The sequence below is a fragment of the Squalius cephalus genome (genome assembly GCF_949319135.1).
Source record: "Squalius cephalus genome assembly, chromosome: 10".
Taxonomy (NCBI): Eukaryota; Metazoa; Chordata; class Actinopteri; order Cypriniformes; family Leuciscidae; genus Squalius; species Squalius cephalus.
This window is the reverse complement of record NC_137131.1, coordinates 15,328,753-15,348,154: the sequence shown is the minus strand read 5'-3', so window position 1 is coordinate 15,348,154 and position 19,402 is coordinate 15,328,753. Positions and strand designations below refer to the sequence as shown.

General features: G+C 36.2%; 1 protein-coding gene and 1 long non-coding RNA gene across 2 annotated transcripts in view; both read right to left on the bottom strand.

The window, feature by feature from the left end:
- The window catches only part of cachd1 (cache domain containing 1), a 69,416-nt gene extending 64,684 nt beyond the window's left edge, over positions 1 to 4,732 (bottom strand). Inside the window, exon 1 of the mRNA XM_079883653.1 lies at positions 4,273 to 4,732. Coding sequence (XP_079739779.1) covers positions 4,273 to 4,623 — 351 coding nt within the window. The 5' untranslated portion in view covers positions 4,624 to 4,732. The remainder of the gene's footprint in view (positions 1 to 4,272) is intronic.
- Positions 4,733 to 7,437: 2,705 nt separating this feature from the next.
- Positions 7,438 to 16,488, bottom strand: LOC307165454. The gene is made up of 3 exons (XR_013822486.1): positions 16,429 to 16,488; positions 15,381 to 15,436; positions 7,438 to 7,640 (listed from the first exon to the last, which is right to left on the bottom strand). It is a non-coding gene; the product is annotated as an uncharacterized lncRNA (long non-coding RNA).
- Positions 16,489 to 19,402: the final 2,914 nt, after the last annotated feature.

Genomic DNA, 19,402 nt, shown 5'->3' with positions numbered 1-19,402 from the left:
GAAAAATACGCCATTATTACTTTACCATGGTGATACCCGGCGAAAGACTGCCGGGGTGGCCTTCCCCCACCCCCCACCCCACCGAAAGCCCAATTAAAGCATACAATGTTTTGCTGCGATGGACGGCGAGGAATGCTCCCTTTAAATAGTTAACTTGAGTCTCTGGGAGTGGTTTCAACGGGATACTGAAAATCGGTGAGGGGACAAAAGGACAGGGACAATAGAGTGAAACATAAAGCAGAAAAGATATGGGGGGGGGAAAACAGGGCAACGTGTACAGAGAAACCGAGAGAGCGACTTTGCTTCTGCAGTCGGCATTAATTGGAATCAAACAGCTGGAGGAGGAAGGCAGGAATCGCTTTTAACTCAATGACTGCTAGTGCTACAGAAACGCAAAACACTCTAGGACTCTGAAGAACGTGCCATTAGACTTATTCATTTTTGTGAGAGTGAGCAGTGAACTCAAAGACCTAAACACACAAGCAAAACACTATAACTCTACAACTTTCAATTACATTATTTATGACATTTTATGATTAATAATTGATGTGTACATTTGCATCTGTTAAAGCAGTAAGAACATTTTTATTAAACATTAAACATTTCTTTTTACTTTACACCACATTACTTTTTTGGTAAATTTTTGGTTACATTTCTAAGAATATGGTTTAAAACAGATTTTTTTCTGACTGACTTTCTGCCGGACAGTGTCATTTATATACACTACCGTTGAAAAGTTTGGGGTCAGGAATATATTTTTAATCAATACTTTTATTCAGCAAAAATGCATTACATTCAGAAAGTGACAGTAAATATATTAATAATGCTACAAAGACTACCATTTGAAATAAATGCTGTTCTTTTGAACTTTCTATTCATAAAAAAAACATATCACGGTTTCTGAAAAAATATTAAGCTGCACAACCTTTTCAACGTTGATAGTATAAAAATGTTTTTGAGCGCCTTTTCAGCATGAGATAAAAATTTCAGCTTTGTCATCACATCAATAAATTACATTTTAAATTATATTAAAATTCAAATTAAATTGAAAATTTCAAAAAAATATATGTTTTTCTGAAAAAATAAAATAAATAAATGTAGCACTGAAACATGAAAAATACTTACCGACCCCAGACTTTTGAGTTGTAGCGTTCAACTAATTTCACAACAGGTTATTAATTGAGTTGAGTTGAGTTAATGATAAACTTTTAAAAAATATTGTCTAAGACCCCAATTTCCACATAAGGTCAGCAATAAGGAAACATTAAACAACCAAAAGATACCAAAAACAGATGTATAATACAATGCAAAGTACCATGCAAATACCATAGTATGAGTATTAGTTTCATGACATATCAAATTACCTGAGCAATATACCTTCTGATAATCCACTGTACCATATACAGCCACAGTGCTTTTTTGCTAGGGCCAACGTTGAGTCGTCATAATAATCTTCAACCAAATTCAAAGAAAACTAGCTAATTCTACACAATCCTCAGAAGCTAATGGCAGGTCAGGGTTCTTCAGATCAAGACCAGTGGCTGTTCCCCCCAGATGAGTGTGTGCACTTAAGCAGAGAGCAGTTCCACAGTTCCAAAGGTCACAGTCACAGAGTAGTGGACATTCAACACAACAAATACGCCAGAGCTAATTAAGCATGGCCGAAAAGCCTTGGTCTCACGAACAACCTACTGTTACACACTCACCCACTGTAACTGAATTAGCTAAAGAACTTGTAGATGTGTGACCAGTTCGGCAGTGAGGAGGGGGTGGCCCATCAGATTGGACTTCTTTGAAGGGGCCCCAGTGGCCGTGAGCTGATGGATGGTCGTTAACTGGATGGGTCATTTGCAATGGCTCTGTCTCAATGGGCTATTTCATCAGAGATCATCCCACCCAGAGACTATGAAATGTCCTTCAACCCAGGATTAATTTCCAATGATGAATCCAGCATAAAAACTGATTCCTTCCTAGACCAGTCGAGGAAAAAAATCGAGATCTAAACATCACTGTGTGATATGAAGATGCCAGGAATGTATTGTATAAGCCAGTCCTTTAAATTGAAATAAGGGTGAAGAAATGATGGCAATTTTCATGTTGTTCCAAACATATTTGATTGACTTTCTCCTGTGGAACAATGAAAGTCAATGGGGTCCAATATTGTTTTGGATCACACTGACTTTTATTGCATGGATAAAAATGTTCAAATGTTATTTGTGTGTTCCACAGAGGAAAAAAAGTCATACATGTTTGGAATGGGTGAGAAAATGACTAAATGTACATTTTGGGTTGAACTTTGGGTTGCACCAAACAGTTTTTGCACAATTTTCACTATACAATTTCATCACAATGACAATCAAGCTATTAGTTTTTATACTGACGATGTTCATTGATGTAGGAGGACAGGACGGAGAACCCATCTCTATTACTTTTTACACATACCCATTCAGAATTACCATCATTATTCAATTAGGAGGCCTCAGTTCAAATAGCCTCAACTTAAACCACAGCCACCAGTCTGATGGACAAACAGAGAGCTCAGACGAGCCTGACGAGAAATACTGCAAATAAAAAAAGCAAATATACACAAGCTGAAATGTTATTTACAACACTCAGTAGTACACTTAACAGGTGGTATCAAGTTTATGTGAGCAACCCATCTTGCATTAGGAAATGACAGCTTAAATAAGATTGTTTGCTATGAGAAAATTACTACAGAAAACATAAGACATTAAGATAATAATTATTAAACAACATCTACAATATTTTTTTATGAAACAGAGGTCATTAATTGTGACGCGTGTAAGATAAATAGGCCTTCAGGCAAAAATCTTATATATTATCTTAAATAGAGTGACATTTTGATTTGTCATAAACAAAATGAATCTCATACGATACATCATCAAACACTGAGGTGGGTCTTGAATCAAAGCTAGGATGTAGGTGTAACAGAGTTTGTAGATACATGAGGTCAGATATGTTTTTATGGGCACAGGAATATTTAAACTGGAAGCAGATAGTATAGTTTGTGGGAAATGACTAACTAAATTCATGGCTCAATCCAAGATAATAAAAATAGATTTCAACAACAGATAATCAGTGGATGTTGCCAATTTGTAAATGTGACTGCATGAGTAATTCATTCATTTGATTTATAACCAACTATAAGTCCAGAGAGAGAGAGAGAGAGAGAGAGAGAGAGGGGGAGATTATTAACATCTGAGTGTGACAAAGAAAAAAGGAGGAGCTAGGACAGCAGTATAGTATGCCACAGATGAAAGGCCATTTGGGTCTGACCCCCTACTGCCCACCTCTGTGCGCGCTCCCTCTGAAGTGCGCGCGTTTACACCGACACATCACACACAGCGCCACAACATACTTGCCATTTGTTGCGAAAACACACTTTTAATTGTTTTCGTAATTAATTGCTAAAGGAATATGTCTATGCTTTATAATATCCGTATGTAGAGTGTGAAACTTTAGAGGGTTAGACTAGAGCATAAAACATATCATTAGCATTAAATGTGCACGAATTTTGCACACTACGGTGTACACGTAATCTGTCTGTTTTTGGTGGCGCCAAATCATTGTAGTGCATATATTGAGCTGTCTTTACAAAAACCACACGATATTTGGATATTTTCTTATAAAATGACCTAAAACACACACCCTGCATTCATATTTAAAAAAAAAAAATTGTTGTAAAAGAAACTACACTCCAGTTTTTAAACCTAAATATTTTCTAACCTAATAACACGTAAGTGAAATAAATGTACACATTGTTTATTTATAAAATGCAGATAATGGAAGAATGGGCTACTGCAGATGTTTCTGATGAGGACAAATGTAGGCTACTCAAAGAAAGTAAACAATGCATCTATCAAATGGAGTGTTTGCATTCATATCATATAAAGCCTTTACATGAATGAATGCACACAAGCATGACTGAAAAATCAATCAATAACCATGCGACTGTGAGGACTGTGTCAACGTGTTTTAAAATGTCCAAATAACTCTGAAAAGAACCTTCTTTACATTTTATAAACAATTCAAACCATGCAAACAAGCATGAAGGTAGTTATATAGAAATGCACAATAGCAGGCTATGACAGTACAAGATTATATCCTAAATAACGTGCACTTTATCTCACTTTCAAAGTTATTCAAGATAATTAGACCAAGCCATACTCTCAGTCTAAAGATTACATATTATACATGTACAAACGTGCGTTAAAAGACACAAGCTGAAGTTTTAAAAGGTTGTTTTATTACCTGCATGGTGAGAACACCCAGCTCCTGAGTAGACAGCTTCTTCATCTGCACTGCCAAAACTTGAGCCTCTTCCAGGATCGAAAACTCACTATCCGCACCGCAAAATCCACCACAAACAAACACACACAGGGCGACTAGGCTCCACTTTGAAAGCTCCAGGTTATTCCAGTATGATCGCGATTGTGTGCTCCACGCCGCGAGAGAGAATCGAGATCCTGTCCGCGCACGACTCGCCATTATGGTTCGATGCGCTCCTGCACGGGAATAGCGAAAAACTTCACCGATTACTTCCCAACTTTCCCTTTTCACTTCTCCCACTTTCCGAACTCCAGCAGGGTTACTAAGTTGCATCAAGGCATAGTTTTAAAAACTCAAACGCTGGTAACGAGGGCAGCATTAGTTTCTTTGGCTGTTGGTGCTGGGTAAAGTGAGTGTGTGAGCCGAGTGTGTGTGTGTGCGTGAGCCGGAGCATCACAATAGGAGTGAAAAGCAGGAGGCGCGTCATCCAAACACCGTCATGGATTCTGCAGAGCAGCTGGATTTGGATTTAATCCTGTAATGTTGAGACTGGGGTCCCAGGGGCCCCTGTTTTGTTAGATTGAAGTATTTTCAGCATTCAAAACCTCCCATTTAGCCTTCAAACTTGTACAAATCCCGTCCTGCACCACGTTAAAATTAATTGCACAGATCTTATTGAGGTTTTAACCCTGTTTTATCACAAAGTAGACATATGCTTTGAAAGGAGATTTTTATGATACGTCATAAAAGAAGATTGTAGAAAAGTAATTAACATTTGTATTTAGAGTTAAACTGATTTCAAGAACACCTTGAAAAAAATAAAATAAATGACTGACATGCTACACTGTGTGTCAGAGATGAATCATTAAGACGGCCATTAAACTTTTTTTTTTCATGGGCTTTTTTTTTTTTACATTAATAGAAACTTTTTTTTTTTCTGAAAAGCACATAATATATTTATGTAAAAAAATTCGGACTAATTTAGCCTATTTGAAATACATTCTCAATCTAAACTTAGCCTATACCTATAAAATCAAATCAACATTGAACACAAAAGTAGCTGTAAATAATACACAAGATATCCTAATAAACACAATAAACATTCACATTCATTGTAAATAATGTCAACATTTGCCATTGACAAGCCTTGGATAGAATATTATACATCAAAACAAATAAATATTAGTATTGGCATTGAACCCTGTTTAAGATTTGACTCTAAAACTGAGAATAGCATGTTAAAATTCACATTTTTTAAATGTCTTTGAGACCTCAAACTGACATAGCAACTTGAAGTCCTGTTAATAACCAGCTTTCATAAAATGAGTTAAAGAACATTTCAATGTATAAAGTACGCCTGTGAGCTATATCAAAAGGGGATTGAGGTGTTTCAAACGCAAATCCAGCCTGAGAGTTAACCAAGAACACATTCAAGATGCAGCCTAAATCTCTTGAACATAGCTTGCTTCAGAATTTGCATGTTATTGCAAAACTTGCCAAATGGCAGGACAGGAGCATAACAAAAAGTGTGGTTCCTGGGGGCTTTACTAAGATATATGCATATGTCAACCTCAGAAAAGCACTGGCCCCTCCAATAAGTATGGCAAATATGTCATCTGAACAGTGCGGTAAGAGAGAGCCTATACTGAGAATGTGAGGTGAACTCCTAGTGCGAGGGAATGAATGGTTTTGTGCATTCGGTGATTTTCTGTGTGTAAAGGACTTGTGAAACACTATATTTTTATGTAATTTAAAGCTAAGATGCATAATAATGTGGTCCGACCTGTGGTTAAGAGTTGTTTCAGGCAGAACGCATTCATTTTGGGCTGAAGATTCTTTGGTTCTGTTGGGTGAAAGCAAGCCAGCTGGTTCCTTATTATGGTTCTCTCAGAATAACATTTTATGCAGTTATGCCCACAGTCTTCCCTAGAATTAATCTATATTTTCTAATTAATTATAATGAGAGAAAGACAGAATTAATGATAACATGATGTACTGTGTTCAGTATTTTCACAGTTTGCTTTATATAAGCATTACATTAGAAAACCTGAAAACTGAGCTGGAGTTTAAAGATATCATATCAACCTCAGCCAGCTGTAGTGATTCCCAATTCATATATATATGCTTTGCAGATAGTTGAATTTCAGTCTTAAATGCCATGTTTAAAAAGAAAACAAATGTGACCAGCAACTTTTGTCTTATGTGTATTAGAACATATACACATAAGATTTACTTGAGGAGGGTGTTGTCACCACATTGATATTTAAATTTATATTAAATTAAGATTTACACAACAATTTAAGAATAATTCCAAATATAATGTAATTATGTTTCTATTTTAAGAAATCCACCACTGTAAAATAGTTTTCATGTGTTCAATTGTCTCGTTCCATTGATGTCCTTGCATTTACTCATTTATTATACATCCCAGACTAAGATTAATTGCCCTGAATTAAGAACCCCTTAATTGTGAACTAAAAAGGCCTTCAGTTGAGTCAAATTAAAAGCTGTCCTCTTTAATCCTGACAAGTATGTGTCTAAAAATAAGATTTCCCCCAGTTAGAGAGTAACAAGCCTTCATTGAGTTTCGGTAAATTGACTGAAGTGCCTCACAGAGATAATGAATGAGATCAGCTGAGAAGGATCTTGTTCTAATGTGGTTGTGAGAATATTTGCTGCTTGGCCAGATGAGTAGTTTCATATTCATTTGGAATTACATTAGCCAGTTCAATTTCATTAACACAAGTGTCAACTTTTATATTAGTCTTTTCTGGATAACAGTCACCTTTCTGAACAAAGTGGAACAGAACGTTGAAGCTTCTCTATTATTTGTCTATTGAGCCAATGGAACAATTTAAAAATCGAAAACATCATATGTAAATCATAATTAATATAATAATTAATTATATTTACTTTACTGATTTAACATTCGTTTTTATAGTCAGATTTACATAGTCAGTCACCTTTCGGAAAAAGTGCAATTCTTCATCTTAATCAGCACTCTTTTTCTTGAGTCAAAGGAACATGTTTTTAAAATTGATGTATTCTGTGTAAATTCTATCGCACAGTGTTTAAATACTATTTAAATGTATACGATTTCTTTTTAGAATCCTAACAAAACAAAACTAAAGAGGGTTAAAAAGCGGATATGTGCTAATGGTGAATGAAATCCACTGGGATGCTGCATCAGTGCCTTCTCCTGACAGGAGTTGGGTGGAGGATGAAGGGAGGAAGGGGGAAGAGGAGGAGTGAGTGCGGGGAAGGCAGCACACACTGCTTGATCCACAGCCAGAGGAGATGAAAGGAGCATCACCACAGCCCGCAGTTTCTCCTCCTGCTGCTGCCGATGCCTGCAGAGCACACAAACTGGAATAGATGAGCTACACGCTTTGCATTTGAAAATGTAATGCTTCGAAATAATGTGGCAGCGATATGTTGGAAATAAGTGGTATATTTACATGTCTTGCATATGTTGTGCTCTTCTCATTTTGAGCTGGTGAGTTAAATGCCTGTGCTAGTTCATCATCTTGCCAAGTCCATATGTGCGCACCAGCCCAAGCTGTAATTTAGTGTTTGGCCAGGGTTAGGGCTATAAGAGCGTGCACAATACGGTATTTTACTAGCCCCATTAAACAGCGGGAGAGATTCCAGTCTCATTAGCAGTAACAAAAAGCTGCGGCATAGTGGTCAGTATTTTTAAACTGAAAATATAGACTTAGGATGTTGACGCAATAGCAGTGTGTCTATTTTTCCACAATTTTCAATTTTAGGGTGGTTTATCGGCATGACAAATGTTTCACATTCACACTACTAATGCATTTGCACACAAATCAAATATTGAACCGATCTAAAACACATAAAGTACAAATCTGATTGACTTTAATTGGATCGCATCAGGTAGAAACATTAAAATCATTTCATGCAGATCTACATATTCCCATTCTGATACATGTCATTTACCTGTGGGAAAATACATAATTACATAAGAATCATATTAGTGGCTCAGAATTTGACTCAGTGGATTATTTCATTTACATAATTCTAATTAGTCTGCAGTTCCACAAAGCCACCTGGTCTGAAGTGATAAAGAAAGAGCAAGAACATGCATGATTTCAGACTACTGTTGTTCGCTGAATAAAACATGAAAGATTTGATAAAAAACCAACTGCTCTAACTGAGATAGAAATCAGTGGTTTTCTACAGTAAGAAGCCAGATTTTACATTGGGCATCATTGCAGACCCAACAAAGAACCAAAATTGTTTATTTGAGTAATTCTAAACAATATCATAAACAATCCATCAATTAATAAAAAAAAAATATAATACATAACAAATAAATAATATGCTAGTCTATCCTTTTATTTTATAATATTTTTATCTGAATCATTTTATTATTGTGTCCACCTTAAAGGGTTAGTTCACCCAAAATGAAAATTAGCCCATGATTTACTCACCCTGAAGCCATCATGTGTATATGACATTATTCTTTCAGATGAATACAATCGGAGTTATATTTTAAAAATGTCCTGGCTCTTCCAAGCTTTATAGTGGGAGTGAATGGCTAGAAAAAATTTGATTAAAAAAATACTCCACACGGCTCTGGGGGTTTAATAAAGGCCTTCTGAAGCGAAGCCATGGGTTTTTGTAAGAAAAATACCCATATTTATAACTTTATAATATAAAATAACTAGCTTCCCCCATGACAACCGTACGCATACTACGCAAATCTACTTGCACCACAAGAGTAACCCGTGGCGCATGTATGACGTAGGATGTAGGAGTATCATAAGCTCTCTCGGTTTAAACAAATAGGGCTGTGCAACAAACTGAAGCTCCTCTTCTTTTAGAAGTAGAAATCCTCCGACATTTCTCTTCAAATTGGCTAATTCGCGACCAGTGTTTTGTTTTGTTCTTTCCTCTGAGCTTCCGCGTTCATCATTACGCTGTGTGTCTGGTCAGAGGTTATGCCGCGTTCCAGGCAACCTGTAACCCACGTTTTTCCAACTCGTAACTGGGAGTACATCGATCTAGTACGAGTTCACGGGTGGGAAGTCACGGGTTTGACTGCCGTTCCAGTGCACTTTCACGGGTATAAGGTTGGAAAAACACGGGTTACAGGTTGCCTGGAACGCAGCATAAGTCTTCCACCGTAAATTGATGCGTACATCCATCTGTTGGAAGCTAGTGATTATAGTTTATAAACTTTTAAATATGGGTATTTTCCTTACACAAACACATGGCTTCACTTCAGAAGGCCTTTATTAACCCCCTGGAGCCATATGGATTACTTATATAATGGATGGATGCACTTTTTTGGTCTTCAAATGTTCTCCAGCCATTCGCTCTCATTATAAAGCTTGCAAGAGCAAGGACATTTTTTAATACAACTCCGATTGTATTCGTCCGAAAGAAATATGTCATATACACCTATGGGTTCAGGGTGAGAAAATCATTGGCTAATTTAAATTTTTGGGTGAACTATCCCTTTAATTTTAATGTAGCCTAAGAACAGAATGTGAACGTGCGGGAATTCCGGTGTCATCGCTTCCTGTTATTTTAGCTTAACACAAACAGTCCGTTCTGCTGCTTGATATTGCAAACAGCTAATGAAGTATCGCACATTCACTGAAAATATAGGCTACTCCCGCGTTGCAAAATAAGATGGATAAAATAGAGTAGCGCACAGACGCTGTATAATTGTTGTTAAATTGCTGTATTATTTTGCACCGGCAGTTATAGGGTTAATGCGGTGAGTTAAAGGAGAACTCCAGTCAATTTTAACATTGAGCTCATTTTTTTGTACATTTGGAGTGCTGTCAATACAGAGAACAACGACAAAAATCGGTGTTGCCTACACCGAGTTATTCTATTTTTAAAATTTGCACCCTGTTGACTTCAATGGGGCAAGTACTAAACCTGCTTTTAGCCTCTTAACATCCTTGATGTGTCATTACAAGTGCACAGAAAATGTGAGTGATTCCTTCTGAGTGAACACGAGTGAGTCTGACTGCAGTAGATGTGAAAGATATGTATAAAAATGATGTTATTTAAGCCAGCGCAAATACCTTTGTTTTCATCCTGTTTTTCGGTTGAAGTCCAAAGTAGTCGATTGCCGAGTTCATGCGCGTGATCATAGGTATTAAACCTATGCGTGTGAACTCTGCAATCGACTACTTTGGACTTCAACCGAAAAACAGGATGTAAACAAAGGTATTTGCGCTGGCTTAAATAACATCATTTTTATACATATCTTTCACATCTACTGCAGTCAGACTCACTCGTGTTCACTCAGAAGGAATCACTCACATTTTCTGTGCACTTGTAATGACACATCAAGGATGTTAAGAGGCTAAAAGCAGGTTTAGTACTTGCCCCATTGAAGTCAACAGGGTGCAAATTTTAAAAATAGAATAACTCGGTGTAGGCAACACCGATTTTTGTCGTTGTTCTCTGTATTGACAGCACTCCAAATGTACAAAAAAATTAGCTCAATGTTAAAATTGACCGGAGTTCTCCTTTAAGAAAAGCCCGGGTAGAGAGAAACGAGCAAGTGACTGGTGCGTTTGTTACACAGTTGTTCTTGCGTTCCGATTAAAACCGATTAAAAGTTCAGAAACGCCTGTCTGTCGTGCTTCAGACGTTACAATAGTTTTTTTTTCTTTCTGTGGCCCAATCAGAACAGTCTTACTGCGATTTTTAGATCGAGACCCACCAGTATTTTTTACTGTCTATGGTCGAGACCCACCAGCTAGGAATCATTGCTCTAGACTAGAGGAGCTTCAATTTTAACCATCACAGTCTGTAATACATATAAAAATGTACACAAAATAGAATGTAGTCGTTAAGATTTTAATCTGGAACATGTTTATTTTTTATGTTTTTCGGGTCATCTTCTTAAAAAGTGTCCTTACCGCAACGTTACAATAACTTTCATTTTATACATTTTTCTTTAGTAATTTATATAAAAAATTTAATATATTTAAATAGATTTTTCAAATTTGATGTAGTTTTGTAAATACTGATATATAAAAAATAATATACAAAATAGGAAATTTCATGTTTTTTTCAATGCCATGTAAAAAATTTACAGTAACCTTAGATGTCAATTGTTTCCATACGCAAAAAGGATAACATAATTAACTTTTTACGACAGATGTTGCAATTTCAATGTGTTAATCATCTCAACTTATGTGTACAATTATTTTTTTGCAAATGAAAATGTGAAAAAAAATGAAAATAGAGCAATGATGCGGTAATGACATCTTGTGTCGGTAAGGACAAAATTATTATTTTTTATGTAAAAAATGGCATGTTTATATATATATACTAATATATATACTAATATATACTTCAGTACTAATAATATACTGAATATTTGTAGTATTTGTAGAATATTTGTAGTTCAAAAATACACAATTATTAAGCTGAATGGTAAGGACGCACAATAAATACTAGAGTAGAAAAGATGATGTTTACCTTATTTTTTTGGTATCTTGTGAGTGAGGTAGTGTGGTGGCCCAGTTTGTCAGCAATGTGCTCAAGTAATAATTTCTGTTTCCATAGAAACTAGACTTGTTTTTGTTCGATAAAATTTCTAAATAAAAGCTTTTTTTCATTGTTGCGGTAAGGACTCAAAAGTGTGGGACAGGCACATTTAGTTAAAAAAATCATAAAAATCATCAGTAAATAATACAAAGAAAGATGCTGTAAATTAATCTGTATATTAAAAAATTCCAATTGAAACAATGTAATATTGTAAAATAATGAGCTAATTTTAAGTATCTCAACATTGAAACAACGGGTGTGGGACATGAGCAAAAATGGTGTTTGGACCTATAAATCCTTCATAATTTTACATTAAATCATATTATTTATTCATTATTTTTTATGTCAAGGTGTGTATTGACACTACGTTTATATTTATGAAACATCAAATGACAAATTTTAACATAAATCTAAAATTTCACTCCTGGGACTTAAAAGTGCCCGTAGTTGCAGAAACACCTGATAATAAAAGCTTGAGGAACACTGTTTCTTAATTGACACTAGTCTCTTCGTTTGGTTCCCTCTGAGCAACAGAAGACAAAAGAGAAAAAATGTGTTGGGTTGTTTTTAGTTCTGCTCTGAACATAGAACAGTGTAATCTCTGGCTCGTACCAATGGACTGCACCATTAAGAGAACTAAGGCGACCCCTGACTTTTAAACTCTGACCCCACAAGGGGCCACATTCCTTTACATGACCTTTTCTTGAAACAGGTCCTCTTGACATGTGGCTTATTGGCTTCAGCTCTACTCTATGAGAAGATCTGAAGACATGAAGGAAGGAAGCTGCAGGAAACGTGAAGTTTCCATTTACATTGTATTTTAAGAAAATGCAGTTTAGCAGTTTATGATATTACTGTTCTTTCTTTTAATAAATATACACCAATCGTGACGTGACAAGTTTCCAGCAACAAGCAATTTTTTTGTAACGAATACGCATCTTATCAGAGGATATTTAATGATTGAGAAGTAGGACTTGGTTCAAATGAGAATTCACAGTGGGCATGGCTATGTGCAACACAATAAACACAATGCCTGCATCCGAAATCGCATACTTCCCTACTAGCTATATAGTGGGCGAAAACAGTAGGCTATGTGACTAAAGAAGTATGTCATTGCTGGATTGATCTTGATTGTGAGCATGAACTATAAAATTTTTAGCATTTCTGGTTTGCATTGTCCTGAAGCTTTTAAGCTTTTACTTGTCTTGAAAAAGGCGGTAGTTAACATGTGGCTAAGTGGGACTACGAAGGTTTCTTGGGACATTAAACATCACCATGTTCAACATTTTTACTTTATTTTTACTGATTTTGGGGATAAATTAGGCCTACTTGTAAGCTTCAAAATTCAAAGTAGTTTAGATCATTTGTGAAGATCATCACGTTGAGCAAAATGGTTAAGAATCATAAATGTTTGTTGGTCAAAGAGCTTTTTTTTTTTCAAGGGAACCAGGGTGATGATAATTTCTGGGTTGTCCTACAAAAATACTGAAGTGATGCAATTGACAGCTGACATTGTCACATGACAATGGCAACAACAGGACAAATGTAGTTCGTCCACATTTTATTCATACTACATGCATTCACTATACTATAGAACACACTCTTTTATAGTTCTTTCAAATGTATACTCAGACAGTGTGCGATTTTGGATGCAGCATTAGTCTTGAAGGAGCCATGGACCACTATCAGTTTTTAATTTGAGCCAGCCGCAAAACTAGGCCTAAATAATGAGCAGATGGATGTGATTCCAGCAGGCATCATTAAAACACTCTCGTAGTCTGAACTCTCGCTGAGTGGAACAGCCTAGGAAAAAGGACCAAGCCTTTCCAGAGAGTTTTGCACCCAAAAATAAATGGTACCATGGCTCTCAATTGTGTTTTATACTCTTTTTAATGTCGGTTTAAGAGGGATTTTTTTTGAGGGAGTTCAAACCTCGCCGTGTTGCCATGACAACCTTATTCCTGGCTTTTTACAGATGAGTGAAACTGAATCTGGTTCTCCAATTTTCTCCCCCCTCAACCCCCCCATCCCAAACTATTTCAACATCAGAGCAATAGTGAGCTTTGAGGACTAAGCCGATTCCCAGATGAAGCTATTTTCTATTTCTGGCTGTGCTGAGGACTGAAACATTAGCAAGCAAAAGCATTTTCATTAGACATTTGGTTGAAGCAGGACTTTAACAATTCTGCGAAAGATGATAGTAATTCCAAAATGATGAAGATGATGGTCTGGTTTTGAATTTCAACTGGAAATATGATAATGAAATCAAGTTCTACAGAGCACAGAGAGAAATAGAGAAATCCATTTGAGATAATGTATAAACCCGTCAAGACAGATCTACCATGAGCTCTGAGATTAAGCGATGATATAACCTATGCTTCCATAAAAGATACCACAAAGTCATATTTAACAAATTATCCTTCTTACTCATAACACTACTCATAACCCTGAAGCGAGCAGCTCCACCAATCAAAGGAACTAATCCTTAAATGGACGGTTCATCAAAAAATAAATTACTTCCACTCATTCTTGAGACTGATTATGGGCATAATCAAATTTGGCACATCGTGAACCATTACAAGACACATGAGAGTTAATGACCTATGGCATATTTATGACAAACATGGAACATGATGCAGCGTATTTGAATTTATGCAAACCTGAAAGAGATTTCAGAGCTGTGAACATTATCAGTGTCTAAGAGCTTAAATTTGGAATTTTCCTCACATACATCTATCATATGACTAACAATATTTTTCATGAGTCTTATGGAGACGGTTTATGGTGCTCTTAGCTATTTTTTGGAGCTTGACAGCTGCTGGTCACCACTCACCTTCATTATATGTAAAATTGTAGGATGGACATTGTGCTTAGTTATTTATTTATTTATTTTTACAAAAGTCAGTCATACAGTTCAAACAACATGTGGGTGAGCACATTTTTGAAAGATCAGAAGATAATTTGGTGGTTTTACTCTGTAATTATATTTAGTGCTCTCAGCAATGTGTGTTCAAGATGTGAAGATCTCCAATTACCTAGAATTGAACTGGCAACAAATACTATTTATATCTCAAATAATGGAGCACAAAATCTGTCACATCCATAATATTGCAACTGAAAAACACAGAACACACAAATCATATTAATGTATTAGACAACAATCCCTTCTCTGCAGGTGTCCAGTTTTGTGAAATCTTTAAGGTTCTCATGACAGTAATTTAAAGCTATAACGTAAAAACCAGCCCCATATAGGATGCTTTCCTGGAGGCTTTTGCTTTTTTTTTTTTGCACTGGGCAGACTGCCATGAGTAAAACTAGAGTGAGTGAGCCTTCAGGATACAACGTCTTTTGGACATGAAGCCTTTTGTGTCAGAGTATATGATTCCTGAGAGAAGGTGATCGAAAGTTTGGGAGGTTTCCATAGGCGCATGCTATTTGAATTTGAGCATATCTCATAACTGTGTCAGTGTATTATAAATTTAATCTATGGATGACTTGTAGACAAAATCTGAAACAGCAGTCTGATGAAATGAATCAACACAGACCTTTCTAAGAATCCAGTGCTGGACAGGTGGGAACGACATTGCATCAACTTCTGAGTCTGTAACACAAGAGGATTTTGTTATGCAATAGTATATGGATTATTCTGTGAAAGAAAGGAGAGTATGGAAAGAGACGCTGATCCAGGTCATGAAAACTGGCCCCAGATCTGGCCCCTCCTTTTAGCCTGGAGGAAGAGGCCTTAGAATTGGAAAGAATTTTGGGCTGAGTGGAAACATACGTGCAATATAGGAGAAACAGAAAGACAGGGGGGAGATGGGGGGAGAGAAGGAGAGAGAGAGGGAAATTGGCAGTGACAGTAAGAAAGAACACAGAACATAATAGAAAGTTTAAAAAAAAAACAATAAAAACGAAGAGAAAAGCGATTGAGTGAGCGCATTCCAGATTACTCATGAACCCCAAAAAGCACATGGAAGACATTAGAGAGCATTATGTTGTTTTTACCCTCTAGAAGACTGCGAGAATGGATGGACTGATGAAGAATATACGTAGGCTTCATCACAGGTATCACTAGCCAAATAAACTGGTCAGTAATGAGAGGAGAAAAAGCACCCTCATTAGTCTGTTTCTCCCAGATTAAACAGCTCTTCTCATTATGCTTTCTTTCTTCTTTGTGCTGCCAAATTGCAGTAATCCAAGCTGCACTGTGTTCAGTAGAGCTTTGGAAAGCACAAATGTCGTAGGGAAACCTCTCCTGTATTACCTGATTCGGTTGTATGTAATGGAAAACCACATATCCACCTAAACATGTTCCAGTAAAACCTTGACTATATTATCTAAGCTTATTAAAATGCGAATCTGGTCTCTTTAGTTTCCTTGCAGAACTTCCTGCGTAGACTTGAATGATACCTATATGGTTCCATAGTCGGCCATATTGTGTGTACATTTTTTTCTCCATTTTTGTTTTCTATAAAATACCAATGCTTTGGTATGTCAAAAACATGGTAAATGCGACAGTGACCATGTTAGTGGTTGGAAAACCTTAAAACATCTTTTAAACATCTTTGGAAATTCTTGGCAAAAAGCACAAACCTGCTCTTTTTAGATTCCTTGGATCATACAGTGTAAGCCACTTTGTATTTTGTTGAAAACTTTTCCCCCCCAAACATCTCCAATGCTCAGACCGTGCTGATCAATGGTTATTAAAATATTGTTGAGATTCCAAACCTTTTTCCTGTAACATGCCAATGGCATTGGTGAAAATGCTGAACTGTATTTCAACAATGAGTTTAAAAAAACGTAGGCTACTTTTCCGAAAATATAATATAATATAATTATGGCTGTCAAACGATTAATCGCGATTAATCGCATCGCGATTAATCGCATCAAAAGTAAAAGTTTGTTTTTACATAATATATGTGTGTGTACAGTGTATAATTATTTTCTATATATAAATACACACACATGCATGTATATATTTAAGAAATATTTGCATGTATATACTGTGTATATATATTTATATTATATATCATTTATATTATATATAAATATTTTATATATAAATAACACATTTTTCTTAAATATATATGCATGTGTGTGTATTTATATATAGAAAATAATTATACTCCATACACACACATATATTATGTAAACACAAACTTTTATTTTGGATGCGATTAATCGCGATTAATCGTTTGACATCGCTAAATATAATATAATATAATATAATATAATATATTAGGTTGCATTTTTGCACTGGTTCCATTCCCCTGAAGTGAATGGCTTTTTTTTAATAGATTTTTTGGTTAAATGCCTGTGTACACACTAAAAAACATCAGTAACAACCCTGAACCCATTCATGTTTTTTGTGTGTTATTCTTTTTTGGTGGTTGCTAACAAGTGCTAAACAGGACTATTATAATAACATACTATAATATAATATTATATAATTCAATATTTCTGATTAATACTGTATTGTTTTCAAAACAATTGGCAGAACATGTTTGAATAGCTGTCAAAGGAGAAAAATATAGGCATCTACCAGGAGGGTCTAACTTGGCCCTGTAGTCACTGTAAATACTCTCACCTCCATTAATTAATTATTGATTATTAAATCATAATTATTAATTCATACATATTCAAGAGCAATACTATATTTGAGTTGATTAAATTAACATCAATTTGAGTTGATAACTGTTGTTTAGCCAACAGAGCCACAGAAACACTTAGACACATACCCTGAGGTCTTAATAAAGAGGATTGTCCACTTGAGGAAGTCAGAAGACCTTCTGTCTTCTGAAGCATCTGAACAGCGTAAGATCACAGCACTCTGCTCCGGACAGTGCACTCCTTTGTCCAGGGGTCAATCAGCTGTCTCCCGCTCTGAAACAACAGTTCACACGTACCCTGACAATTGAGGATTTGTCTGTATAAAGAGGGAGAGAGAATGTGAGTGAGAAAGAGATGATGGGAGCAGATAAGAGTGAGGGCTCAGGAGAAAAAAGTATTTAATTCTCGTTCTCTCTCTCACATTACTCTGCCGTTTTGTCCTGCTATAAGAGCACATCAGTTCTCAGATGCTCTTTGATTTTGTCCACTTGAATGTACTTTGTTTCCTTTGACTAGACTTCACAACATTGAAGAAATATTGCATTTTTGGACCCACACTGTGTGATTTTGGTCACAGTTTTGCCATCTGAGACAATAGAGTGCTGCAGGGATGATGCATTTTTGTAGGCCAAAACCTGGAAACGAGTTAGCATTTTAGCACTTTCGGTTCCATCGTCCCAAAGTCAATGGGTTTTTGGTTAAATGGCTGAATTAAAGGGATAGTTCACCCAAAAATGAAAATTCTGTCAGTAATTACTCAACCTCATGTTGTTCCAACCCCGTAAGACCTTCGTTCATCTTCGGAACACAAAGTGTTTAAGCGCAGCGCGTCTGTGTTGCACGTCACCACGTAGGCTCACTATTGGCCGACGCTGGTCATGTGTGATACGTGGTGACGTACAACACAGACGCGCTACGCTTAAACACTACGTGAAAAGACTCGAGGCCCAGAGAGAAGGAAATGAAAAGTGGAATAAAGTCGTTATTTTTGTTTGTTTTTTGCGCACAAAAAGTATTCTCGTCGCTTTATAAACTTAAGATCGAGCCACTGGAGTCACTTGGACTATATTAACGATCTCTTTAATACATTTTCTGGGCCAGCAAGTTTCAGTCCCTTAGAAGCCTATGGAGGAGTTAGACAACTCTCAGATTTAATCAAAAATATCTTAATTTGTGTTCCGAAGATGAACGAAAGTCTTACGGGGTTGGAACAACATGAGGGTGAGTAATTACTGACAGAATTTTCATTTTTGGGTGAACTATCCCTTTAAGGTCCGCGGTAAACTCAAGCTCAAGACACTTTCACATTTTATTCTATGACATAAAATACATCAGTATTACCCCACTCGTGTCTTGATAAAGGTGGCTGCTAACAAGTGGCTAAATGGGACTACAGAGGCTGTAGGGGACATCAAATTATCATCAAACCGAACAGGTAAGCTTAGTCCAGTTTTACAGCCTTGTGCTTATAATCGCGCTCTTACAAACTATTTTATAACTCAAACTTTCAGGGAAAATGTTTTTTTAGATAAAAACAGAAAGAGTTGGCAAAATCTTAGTGCTGGTGACGTTGAAGTCGTGGGACCATGGTGTAGTTTCTGGCGAATGTATTTAGGCTTCAAAATTCATAAAAGTTGTATTCACGAAAAATTGTAGGTCACATAAACTTTTGTTGATAACAGCTAGAGCTTTTTTTGTGATAATCCAAAAGTCTATAGAAAAATCCTTTTTTTTTTTTTTTTTGTCGAGGGAACCATTTTGATGCCAATTTTCAGGTTGGCCGAACCACTCTACATTGGCTATTTTATCATAATCCAAAACTGAAACATCTCTGATTGTTTATTGTGACATGCTCATCAACGGCCAATCAATCACCTTTGTGATGAATCTTAGGCTACAACTAAGGTCTGTTAAAGTTGAAAATTTTGAGTCACAGTCTTGAAGTGATTGCTCATAC